The sequence below is a fragment of the Bacillus rossius genome, chromosome 16 (genome assembly GCF_032445375.1).
Source record: "Bacillus rossius redtenbacheri isolate Brsri chromosome 16, Brsri_v3, whole genome shotgun sequence".
Taxonomy (NCBI): Eukaryota; Metazoa; Arthropoda; class Insecta; order Phasmatodea; family Bacillidae; genus Bacillus; species Bacillus rossius.
The window spans coordinates 43,596,894-43,610,160 of record NC_086343.1 but is presented as its reverse complement, the minus strand read 5'-3'; the positions used below and the strand labels follow the sequence as shown (position 1 = coordinate 43,610,160).

At 37.1% G+C, this 13,267-nt stretch overlaps 1 protein-coding gene across 1 annotated transcript in view; it reads left to right on the top strand.

The window, feature by feature from the left end:
* The window catches only part of LOC134539901 (sodium channel protein Nach-like), a 72,682-nt gene that overhangs the window by 48,315 nt on the left and 11,100 nt on the right, over positions 1–13,267 (top strand). Inside the window, exons 7-8 of the mRNA XM_063382250.1 lie at positions 4,193–4,246; positions 10,342–10,486. Coding sequence (XP_063238320.1) covers positions 4,193–4,246; positions 10,342–10,486 — 199 coding nt within the window. The remainder of the gene's footprint in view (positions 1–4,192; positions 4,247–10,341; positions 10,487–13,267) is intronic.

Genomic DNA, 13,267 nt, shown 5'->3' with positions numbered 1-13,267 from the left:
TAAACTCCTTGCCGAAGTATCTACTGCTATGTCATTTTTATGAAGCTACAGACAACAAACACATTAGATTCTGCAACTAATGCCAGAGAGTTTTAAATTGGAACAATTACTTAAGTAGAATGGTTACTAATTTTTTTTTATTAGAGAGAGTTATGTACCTCATAAATAAACTTTTTGCAAGTTATCAACAACATATGTCGCCACATGTTGCGTGGAGGTAAATATATTTTTATTTTTCACGTAGGATACGAGATTATCACTTTCTAACGCAAGAGAAGGAGGGCTTCGTTAGACCTCAAGGAGAAAGAAATTCGTCTTGCATGATTGTGCTACTCAACCGTCTTAACACATATTATTGGACAGAGTAATAATACTTTTGTTTGAATTCCACCTGATAAAAATATTGTTAAGTGCTGATTTAGTAACAGAAATTCACTAATTAAATGTAACTCTGAATAATGTTGCCATTAATACTGAGTTTGGTATCTACCGTGCATGAAATGCAAGGCTGCACTGTAGATTATGCAGTTGTTTATTTGGGATCTTGTCTCTTTGTTGCCGGACAGGTTAATGTAGCTCTTAGTCGCGTTAATTCACTGGATGGTCTCCAAGTAGAATAACTTGATTGCCCTAGGATAACAAGAAAATGTCCATGTAAGTCTATGCATTAACTGAAATGACTAGATAACATGAACATTATGACTAATTTTGAGTTGATTGTAACAAATAAATACTTTAATCAATAATATTTAGTATTTTTAATTTGTTTCAATTACTCATATTAAGAATTTTTCTTTTATTTTTACACTAAAAATAAAATATTCATAGTTAAAAAAAATTTAAACCCGCTTTTATCTTTGAATGAGCTAAAAATTAAAACATAAATTTTAAATTTAATTTTTTGTCTAACAGTCAAATAATGCCACACAAATCTGTATTACTAAAAGCGCGAGGTACTCTCTTCCTTCTTTTTCGTAATGAATGTATCCTAAAATTAGTGATTGAAAATCTTTTACAAATCATGTTGTAATTACTGATCGTAATTTTGAGAAAAAATCAAGAATTTAACATTTTTAGTTGTACAGATTTGTAGTGAATTATTTGGCTATTGGAATTTTTTTTTAATTTTTAGTTCATTCAACGATAAAAGATGTTTTTTTCAGTTATATAACCTATAAGTTTTTAATTAGAAATGTTTTATATATACTCTTCAAAAGAAACAAAATAACACGTGTTTCATTTTTATTGAAAACTTATCTCCTTATGAATGAGTTCTAGGGGAAGGAGTGTTTGTTTACAGATAAAAATTCCCATTTTTGAACGAAAATCCCCATGGCAACGGCTATTGCATTGATGATGCATTCTTTGTCTCGGTTTGAATATAGAGGGGGTGTTAAAAATAAAAATTTCCCGTTTTTCAAGTAAATGACCTACAGACTAGAAACTCGGCAATAATATCCGTTATATTACATTGCCATCAACTGAGAAAACAGGTTTCCAAAAATTATCTCCAAGTGTGATCATGTGGTGCTACATATTAAGGTGAGATTAACACACTTGGAGAGTTTAAATGATTAAAGTTATGTCACTGGTATACGACGCAGTTCTGCAGTCGGAATATTTTATGGTAGTTAGGTTGGTTTATAATGACATTGTATGTTGTATATATACAAGAACGACGCCACCTGTCAACGTTGACCTTGTCACGATCCTTGTGTAACGTGCTGCTGCGCTCAATCAATATGAAATCTCGTCTAAAGAACAAATATAGATTGGCCGTGGAAGCGCCAGGCAGAAACAGTACTAAACACATTACCCATAGGGGCACAGCGCACGCACAACAAAATTTATGATTAACCTCCTTAAAACTTGGTAAGGTTATGTGGATCGTGATCAAGGATAAGAAAATAATATCTGGTTTGGTTTACATTGGCATTTACTTAATGATTTTGTTGCTGTTATTTCTACTGTACAAACCTTATTCCACTGAAGATAAACCATGGCATTACAGCCGAAACAAAATACCAAGAAAATTGTTGACCTTATTTGCTATACTTAATACATTAAATCTTGTTAAACAATAAACCAAATGGGAGGCCCCGGGGCGAGATATTATAATAAGTAACAATGGTTATATTTGACTGAATTTAAGGTCATTTGGTTTCTTAACTTTACAGGCCATTGAATATTGAGCGCGCAGGCTCTTCATAAGACAAATTATAAAAAAAAATTACATTTACTCGTTAAATGAATAAAAGTGTCCTGAAACTGGTTGTTCAGAATTATAAATTATTTTATGGTTTTTTCCACTCAGGGAAAAATATGTTGAAAGCTGGCACTCTTGAGAAATTCTCCGATTGCCGGAGGCGATGAATTTCGGTGAACTAACTCATGAACTGCATGGGAGTTGAATTTGGAGCGGAATCTCTCATCCTAGTTCTTGATCCCCGCCTGCAACCAGTATTCCCATCAAGTTAGGTTGGTTAACAGGCGGCTGATGTTGGGCGAAGTTAAGCCCACGAGAACCGGAAAAGAAAAGGTGTGTGTGGGGCGACGAAACAACTTACCTAAGCTGCGGGGTGGAGTAGATCAGGTCGGTCCCTGGAGATGGCCAGGTGATGCGCGACGCGGAAGATTGCTGTCGCCATGAAGAATAATAAGTAAAGACAATAAAACTATTTCAAAAAATAAACTATTTCGGGCAGCAAAAAATTAAAAATTGAGTGCTAAGGCACATGGCCTTGTCGATAACCAACTACATGCTTTAGAGAAAGCCGTTCACGACTTTTCAGAAGCGCGTTGTCTCGGGCTGCGAAGAGAGATCCGCCCTTACCGCGTGCTGCCTGCCGAATCGTCAAAAATGGCGCCGGCTCGCCTAATTAAAACTGTCTTTGGTCGCCTGTCCAGGGGAGGGGCTTCGGAAAACCCGAAGTGCTCCGAAAGAAAAAAAAAAGGGCTCCGGCGACCTATCGACTGAGTGTGAGGTCGACTGTTTCTCCTGGAGGGGATAGGGTGGTCAGTAGTGTGCTCTCGCTCTCAGCTGGTTCGTCCTTTCACCGATAGATGGTGTGGGCATGCAGGTCGGAGTCTCGCAGAGACCATCGCGGCACTTGATGGCCGCCATTTTGCAAGTGGGGGGGGGGGGGGGATTTTGGCCTGGAGGTTGGTCATTGCTGCGGCTGGCCGATGACCGCTGTGGACCAGGATGGGGTGGGGGGTATGTCCGGTGAATGACCTGCCCTGGGAGAATTCGCCGGCCAGACGTCGGGACGTGCGGCGGAACTTGAAAAAAGGACACCAAAACGTGTTAGAGACCGCAAACTTCAGCACACCTCCGAGAAGGGGTGGGGGTGACCATGGGAAGCTTAGGGCGGCTACTTTCGTCACGCGTAGCGCTAAACTCGTGACGAAACGCGACGGCCAGTGGATACCGTTGCTGATGATAGCCCTGTAGTCGGCTAGACCCAGCAAATTTGGTGGGAAACGGCGGTGAGAGCACTATGCTGCTCAACAAGGTAACCTGCCGGTACACTCGACCGAACAAGTTTGGATGGGCGAAGGTGGAAAATTGAAGTTATAAAAAAAATTTAAAATTTTGTAAAACTAAGAAAATAAAAAAAATCGTGCCTGAAGTAGCACTGATTCGGCACACTTGCAATAGTCCCTAGTGATAGTTTTACGTTGAGTTAAAATCTTGATTTTGGTATTAATTGTAAATTTGCTGCGCAAAATTTGGTGATTACAGACCTTGTTTCTCAAGTTGTTCTTTTGTGCGTTTTGAAGATTTGCATTGAAACTAAACCTTTTTATACTAGTCTTTACTTACGTTACTGCCTTTTGCTGTCCTCGGTTCGTTATTGGTGAGTATGACAAAGCAAGCTTATGAACAATCTAAAAGCTCTCTTTGACCTGTTTTGTAAAGCTCTGTCATAAGTGACCTCATTGCAAAAGAGAAGTAAGACCCTGAATAATAAAAAGTAAACAAATATTATTGTTACAATTGACAGCAATTATTAACCTTTAAATCTTATTTTACAGTATGTATTCAATTTTTTTCTATATCAATTTAGGATTATACGTAAGACATATAGGTTATACTGTCAATTTGAAATGTAATACTCTAATATGTAAATAAGTAATCACTCGCTTTTTCATTTTTTTGTGGTCATTTTATTAAATTCCTGTGTTTCAGGGCACTATAAAACCTGCAATCTTACGGACATTCCATGCTTGGCAGAAAATGAGTGTAAGTATCTTTTGTTACTTACTCGTTGTTTTCCGTGAAAACTTTTTTTTTAACTGAGAGTGCGTGCAAATATTGGAACGATAAGTTATTACATTCTTAAAATATTAAATTTTATTTTTATAGAACTAGCATGATATACCTGTAATAAATACTTTTATGCTATGAGTATTAATGTGGGCAATCCCATATCATGCTACGATGATCGTAGTCCAAAATATTTTTAGTGTTTTTGGCACACATTGTTTGTAACTTGGCAATACGTCATGTCACAAAACACGTCATGTCGAATGAGATACATCCGAAGCACCAAGTTTAGCTTTTAGGTATAGGCACGTGATTTTCTATAATAAAACATTTTACTTCCCTACAATTTAGTTTTGGGGAGCTAAGATACCTAAATCACCTGAATTTAAAAAAAAAGCCTGAAATATCGAGTAGACAAAAAGTACTTAAACTTCTTATAAACTTCAGTAGATACTTTATCGATATGCTAATATCAAGATGAAAATATTAATCAAAAATAACGTAATTTACAATTGAAATAAATGAACTAAGTGTCAAAATAAATAAAAATACGATCCTTAATTTTTACGGAAATAATAAAATTTGATATTTCTTTCAATCTTTGAAATCATCATAAAATAGAGCTCTTAATTTATTTTTCCTAAAACACTTTATGCTTTTATTTTCACAATGAAAATGTTTTTATTTTATTTATAATACCACTGGAGGCTCAGTGAGACTGAACCAATTAGTGATCGGCCAGTGAAAGGTTCATAGCAGCGAGACAAACACTTGTACTTATTGGTTCAGTGGTTTTGCGAGTCGTGTTGGTCATGCAGTTTATCTCAGTTTTCAGGATTTTTTGAAACACTCAGACGCAATGGGATTTTCCTTTTTAAAACTTGAAGTAAAAATTACTGTAATCAATCCATAGTTTGTTGGATCACTTATTATGTAGTGCATTTAACTGTACCCACAATTTACATAAAATGTTGCTTTGAGAGAATTTGGGTTGAAAGTATTTATTTGGTTTGAAACCTCTGTGGAAGTTGCCAGGATCGTGCAGTTGTGATGGAGGTGCTATGTTTATAGTCCACACGCGAGAGATACACCCCGCGCACTTGTGCGCTGATCTCCAGAACACACACGTCTCTTTGCGGTGCTGAAGAGGAGAGGGCCACAGGGCCGAGGCTAGGCCAGTGACAGCCGTTGTAGACTGTGTGACATGCATTAAGCAAACAGGGTGTATTGTAGGCCATCGAGGCGTACCGCGGTGGCAGTCTGGCGAGGTCCCAGGTTCGACCCTCGTACTGAGCATACTGAGACTAGACTTGTAATACGCCTCTATGAAATCCTGAAAAACTCGCCAGGCGGGTTACGTATTGCCCTATTGACTGTCCCTCTTTCCCTTAATCCCCACCCAACCTCCCTCGCCGCTTCTCACACTGTAGACCAGTAAAACACTGGTGGTGTCTGAGCAATTAGCAACACCACATCATTAATTATATATCTTACGTATTCGTAAGAGTAGTATATGATAGGGCATCCGGCACCAGGCTTCAGGCTGTGGAGCGTGGAGCCAGTCAGTGACCAACCACCCTCACGTCACAGCGGCCATCTTGTATGACCTTGAACTTTGACTTTGACATTTACCCTAGCGGCCATCTTGGATCCAACCTCTAAAATCCGCCATCTTGGATCCACCATTTTGTTTTCTATAACATTCTACCATTTTTAATTCTGAAATTTTGTTTGCTAGAACTTGCCGCCATTTTGGAATAGAACGCCCCTCTCCCTAATGTTACGATTTTCGTTATGGCTACCATCTTGAAAATCCATAATTTTTATACTTATATTTCGGGAAAAATTTAAAATTCATAAAAAAACTGATTAATCAAAATGTAATAAAATATTATTTAAACACACTGTTCCACATATCGTTACGGTTGCCATATTGGATTCTATAAACGTTACACATTTCGTTGCGCCCACCATGTTGGACGTGAATGACATCACCGTTGCGCGCTTCGTTACGGCCACCATATTGGATTATAGAAAGTTATTATTTTCGTTACTGCTGCCATCTTAAAATTCAGTAATTAATATCCGAAAAAATCAGCAAAATTTTAAAATTTATAAAAAATTAATTCATTAAATTTTATTAAATTATCTTTTACAGTAATTCAGGTGAAGACGCTGACTTCTATGGTGATGGAGACAGGGACTCTGAAGCTGGTGATGCGATAGAAGACTGTGCTGAGGCACATAAAGCAGGCAAGATCGAAGCCCTGAGACCAAAACAATGGAAACTTTGTAATAAAATAAAATATTCTGGTAAATCTTACGATGATCACTGGGAGATAGTGATATTAAAAATATTTATAGTAAACATGCAAGGAAGATGACAGCAGAAGAGATTAATTACGCATCATGGTCGGATCCTAACATATAGGTTGACAGGTTAAGACTTCTACATGCTTCGCTTTGTGCAGGAAACTATACTTACGCATATCAAAGAAGTAGCCTTTATACTCAAAGAACTGAAGGAACCTGGCTACATACTATAATAACTTGTTTTAATTACATTTGTATAAATAAAAATAATAAATTAAATTTTAGATTTTAAAGTTTATTGTTATTATTTAATGAAATATGATTTCTAACTAAGCCTCAGTTCTCGCTACTGCATAATTAATGTCTTCATTATATGTCCATTGCATGTCCTGTTTATATTGTATGTGTGTTCATTGCATGTCCTGTGTGTGTGTACTGTGACTTAATTGTGTGTCTAGTGTGTGTACTATTGATACATGCGTGTACTGGGTGTATTCATTGTGTTGTGTGTACTGTGTGTTCATTCCATGTCCTGTGTGTACTGTGTGTACAGTGAGTCCATTGTGTGTACTGTGTGTTCATTGTGTGTACGGTGTGTACTGAGTGTTCAGTGTGTACTGTGCATCCAGTGTGTGTAATGTGTGTTCTTTTGTTGAATGTGTTGGTACTGTGCGTCATGTGTGTATATTATGTGTTCTTTGTTTGAATGTGTGTTTTCGTTAAATGTGCATTTTGAAATGAGTAGTAGCTCTGAATATTTACTAGTTAAAAACCTATTTATCTTGATAAAACAATTTTTTTTGGGATTCTTGGTCATTTAGTAAGAGTAAAACATGTTCCATTGGTCTAAATTCTTGTAATTGATTTTATCGATACTTTATCTCTGACAGCTCGAGAACTATGTATAGACTACTTGAAATATTTTATATTAGCTATCAACGAAGAAGGTCTTGAGGTTCGCAAATGTCTGGTCAGTATGTCTGACATTGTTGAATACCTGGTCTAGTGGTGCGAAGACCTTTGGCCTAAAGTTTAGCATTGTACATGAACTGTTTGGAATGTATTTTATGCATAAAATAGACTTCTATGTTAGGCAGGGTGACAATATATTTAATTCGCCGGACAGGTATCTTGTCTAATGTTGTTTTTCGTAGAGTAAATGAATAATAAACTCCATGAATGGTAATGGAAAACAATTCTGAAATTTCTGTTAAACTTTATTTATCCTTATCACTGGCCGAAAATAGAACCAATGACGGAAATCCATCAATTCAATCAGTAAATCAATGAGTGATTTTTTGAATTTTTTCCGTATTTCTCGCTAAATAATATTGAATTTTCAAAATAGCGGAATATCGGCTTAAAGGAGGCTGGTAGTAAAGGAACATAAGCTTCTTTCAGGGTTTTGAACCATTCTTTAAATGCATATTTTTTGTCTAAATTATTATTTTTTGAATTGATTAAGTATTGAACCAAATACAGGAATCGATAAAATCACCCAGTTTATTAATTACAGTATTTTTTATGAATAATGGAAATTTTCCCGAATTTCTAGCTATATAATTACGGATTTCCAATATGATGTCCAAATTTTAAAGGCAGGCGCCTTGACAATAATAAATTATAACTGCATTCTAGTGGGTAAAAAATAAAGTAATATGGTGATAGCGCACTCTAGCAGACGAAAACAAGAAGGTGGCCTCCAGCAAACAATAACAGGATGGCGGACATGACGTCATACTAGCTGGCGATACATACACCTTACATTAGTAGTGGGAGGTCAGTCTGCCGGCGGCATCCGTGGTGAAAGATCTGTCATTTTTTTATTAATGCCCTCACTGGTTTCGAACCAATGACTCCATGACGTAAGTGCTTTTTTAAAATAATATTTTATTACAAATTGTTATATAATTTTTATAAGTTAAAAGTTTTTTTTTCGAAATTTTTGGATAATAATTACGGATTTTCAAGCTGGCAGCCGTAATAAAAATTCAACGATATAGATACAAAATGGTGGCCATAACGAAACGTGCAACGATGACATTATACACGTTCAATATGGCGAGCGTAACATAATGTGCAATGTTTTTATAATCCAATATGGCAACATAACGATATGTGAAATGCTGTTTTTTAAACAATATTGTATTAAAGTGTTATTAAGTAAATATTTTCGTAATTTATTTTTTTCTAAATTTTATCTAAAAAGTTACAGAATTTTGAGATGTTAGTAAGAAACGAAAATTACAATGGTGTTTTTTATAATATTTTATTACATTTTGATTGATTATATATTTTTACAAATTTTAATGTCCCGATTAACTACCATAATAATTGCGAATATTCAAGATGGCGGCCGTAATGAAAATAGGAACATTAGGGAGTAGGGCATTCGATTCATAGATGGTGGAAAGTACTAGAAAACCAAATGACAGAATTCACAATAGCGTCATATAAGATATCCGTTGGGGTCAATGTCGAGGTCAAAAGTAAAGGTCAAAGGTCAAGGACATCAAAGATGACTGCCATGAAGTCAGGGTGTTTGGTCATTGACATTCTCCATGCTTCACAGCCTAAAGCCTGAAGCTGAATGACCTATTATATACTACTCCTAAGAATAGGGATAATTAATTTTTACTACATATTTGCTTCCCTTTTTCAATTACATTTCATTATCCCAAAACTACAACACACAAATAATCCACAAGAATCTACTACACATTATCTGATAATGTAGCACCTGGGATCTCCATTACTCAAAGAACACACCATGCAATGTGTACATGCAGGTATGTAGTGTGAGGTTCTGTAATCACTGAATGAATTCCAGTTCCCAAAATACATATCATAACAAATGGTAGCAGAGTGTGGTTTTACACACATAAAATTTGGGAACTTATCCCATCCTGGAATGACTACATCTTGTTTCACATCCGGCACTCACACTTGTACAACAACAGAACACAGACGAACACGGTGGTTGCATCTGGTGCGGAGGATTCACTCTGTAGTGTCATGGTGGTAGCAGAGGGACGCGGGTTAGGTACATTTTGTACCAGTGCACATGGAGCTGAAAGTAGTGTGAAAGGTCGAGGCAGGTCAAACATGGAAGTATTAGGGCCAGAGGGGGGAAGACATACAACGTCACAAGAAGTAGTCTGTGGAAGGGTAACAGTGGGCAGGCCAGGATGCTGCCGAGTTGCGAAACAGATTCAGGCGCGGGGCACGGGGGTAACATATGGCAAGGTGCTATATCTGCAAAGTTACTGATGAGGTGCTGGGAACGACTTAGGGAACTAGCCTGACAAAGATTAAGTGTGTGAGTATAGTGGACTAAACAATTTTTAATTTAGGTTAAAATTCCTACTAAAAGGGGGGGGGTTGTTTGTAAAGTCAGTTTACAGACGATGATTTTACGTGCTAACGTCATAAGGAAACATTGATAAAAAATTGCATACTTTTTAATTTTAAAATATTATTAACAGTAAATAATTTGTTTAAATATAATCACGAACAAAAAAGTTTAAAAGCCCGCCTTGACATGTTTGAAATTATAGAAGATTTTCTCGCACGGTGGTTGGCCGGCTCTTGCACGCTCGGCTCAGGCGGAACGTGATAATTTTTCGTGCGTGCAGCTGTCATTCATCGATTTGTAGTACGTAATCACGTCAATAATAATTTAAAAATTCAAATATACAATTGTGCCTAAGAATGGTGATTGGCGGCCCAGTAGTAGCAGCAGCAGCACGTGTGCGCAGGGCGGGCGGCCGCCACGGGCGCTCCTGGCGGCCACACGGGGCAGCTCGCCTGCGACTGCCTGCCGGAGTGCGACCAGCTCAGCTACGAGCTGGAGAGCTCCGAGTCGCGCCTCATCGCCGGCTCTCTGGGCGCCTCGGACAGCCAGTGAGCGACTCGCTGCCTCCAGCTCCTTTATTGTCACTCTATATGTGTCCTTAGTCTTTAGATAGAGGGTTGTGTTCGTGTTGCCCTCCTGAATATGCGATGGTCCAGCGCCATGTTCCAGTGTGAGGAGCCGACTTGCTTTCTGAGTGACGTGACGGTCACCTAGAAGACTTATTTACGGTTAAAATTCTACAAAATCGGTTCAAAATTCCTCAATTTCGAGAAAAATAATCATCTCCTAAGTGAAAAAGACCCTCCATTTTATTTCACCAAAAAAAAATTGTTAGTTTAATTTGTGCTCCCAGCGGCTAAATGTTCCTCCTACCAGTCACCCATACGCCACTGACGTCATTATGGGACAGCTGTGAATTTTTTTAAAATTAATAAAAAATGGCATGAAACATGAGTGCAAAAAATTAATTATTAATTAATATTTCTAAGAATTTTATTTGCAATTATAGATAAACGTTAATTATAATTACACTACAATCTCTGGAGTTCTCACTTCAAATTCAGTTGGATTCACTTATAAAAAAAGTCAATAAATAGCCCATAGTGTAGTCACTCCCGCAAAGAGTTTCCCTTGGGTACAAAAAAAAATAGTTGTCATATGAGAAGCAAGTGTGTATAAGGTCCTTCTTAAAGATCATTTGGATACAGCCAATGAATTAAATATTTTGGTTAAAGGAATATTTTCCTGACGAAGTTAACCTAATTTAACGAAGACAAGTCTAAAACTTAAGTGAAACGAAATGACTGTAATTTTGAATTCCCGACAAATATTTTGACTCAAGAAGGCGAATATTCTAATGCTCGGAATACTAATTCAGACTGCGTCATTAAAATTGAATATAAAGCTCGTGAAGGTAAGTAGTGTGTAACTGCATGTCCGGGGACAGGGTTCAGGGTGGGGGCCGAGGAGCCGGTCCACCATCTTGCAATGTGACGTCACGGTGGCCATTTTTTACTCTAAAATGACTCAAAATTCCTCAAAAATAACTCAAAATTACTCAAAATTTCCGATTTTGCGGGAAAAATTCCTGTTTTAGTCCTTAAAAATGCCGACGGCTTGAAATGTCCATATTGAGGCTTAAGAATACATATATACAGCCTCGAATAAGCCTTTGATGACATCTTTGAATGTAATGTCACCGTTGTAATTTCCGTTAGGCCGTCATCTTGATAATTTCAATTTATTATCCGATTTTAATGAAAAAATTCTAAAATTAAAAAAAATGAATAAAACATATTTAAAAAAAAAACCGCTTACATCATGGAGTCCTCGGTTGGAATCCGGTGAGGGCAGAAAAAATAAATAAATGACGATAGATCCTTCCTCCATGGAAGAAACTGACAGACTAACCTCCCACCACTAACGTCAAGATATATATATCGCCAGCTAGTATGATGTCATGTCCGCCATCTCGTTTTCGTCTGCTGGAGGCCACCATCTTGTTTCGTCTGTTAGTGCGCTACCACCACTACTACACTGCTAGTTCGCTACTTCCACTAGAGTGCAATATTAATTTTTTATTACTGACGTGCCCGCCATCTTGAAATTTAGGTGCCATATTGGAAATGTGTAATTATTCAGCGAGAATTTCGGAAAAAATGCCCACATTCACCAAAAAAATCTGCAATTAATACCTATACTGATTGATTCGATCAGTTCCTGTCTTTTGTTTGAACTAGTGGTGATGCATAAAAATTAATTTTATGTAAAAAATTATCATTTAATTAAATATGCTGGAAAGTCCAAACATCAGCTTAGTTTCCTTGCCAACCAGCCTCCAGTAAGCCTATATGTCCGCCATCTTGAAAATGCGTAACTTAGAAATTTGGGAAAAATTCCAAAAACCATCAAGAAATCACTCATTAATATAATTATAGATTAAGTAGTCTTAGTCCGATTTGGTTCATAATTAAAAAAAAAAAATACAGTTTCGAAAATAAAACAGCGTAAGTTATTTTACAAGCATAATTTTATTACATAATTTATATTCTACTACAGATACACTTGCCATGGTTAGTAATATAATTAACATTTAGTTCTGCATCGGCGTAAAATGACAAATTCTCAGCTCCAATCAGTTTATACTAGACAGAGACCAGCCAGATCCTTTACTGACATAGTCTTCATCTTATTGACAGAGTTTCTGGACACCGTGTTTAACAGACTGCTTTACATAGTCAGAACTGTAAATTACAGCAGCCGATGTCTTGAAAGCACACTTCTTCACTTTGTCGTCGAACGGATACAATTTACAATATACACAGCCCAACCACAATTGTATTTCAAAGGACCGTTTGTTGCTACGTCATCAGTAAGCTGATTTATTATGTTTTGCCTGATATCATCAATAAAACTACAAATATCTTTCGACTCACCAAACGTATTTAGATAATAGTAGTCTTTCAATGTTCTACGAAATACAGACGGTGCAAGTATAACCCATTATCATTCACCTGTGATACACCGAACACAGTCTTGGGTTTAGTTTAATGTCCAGACAGCTTAGCAAACGGTTGCTGAACATCTGCTTGTGAGCTTGTACGCTCACGAGTCTCCAACCTAAACTGAGGAGGCGAAAATTCTGCCCGTAGTTCAAAAGTAGGCACACGGACTTCACCTTTACAGTTTTTCGCATGTCATCGCAAATTATCAATTCGAGTAAACCAACCATGGCACTGATCGTAGCGAAACTTCATGCGAAAAGGATTCTTCGTACATTTATTCCTCTCGTGTCTCCGTACATCAGAGCAAATGCAAACATCATATCG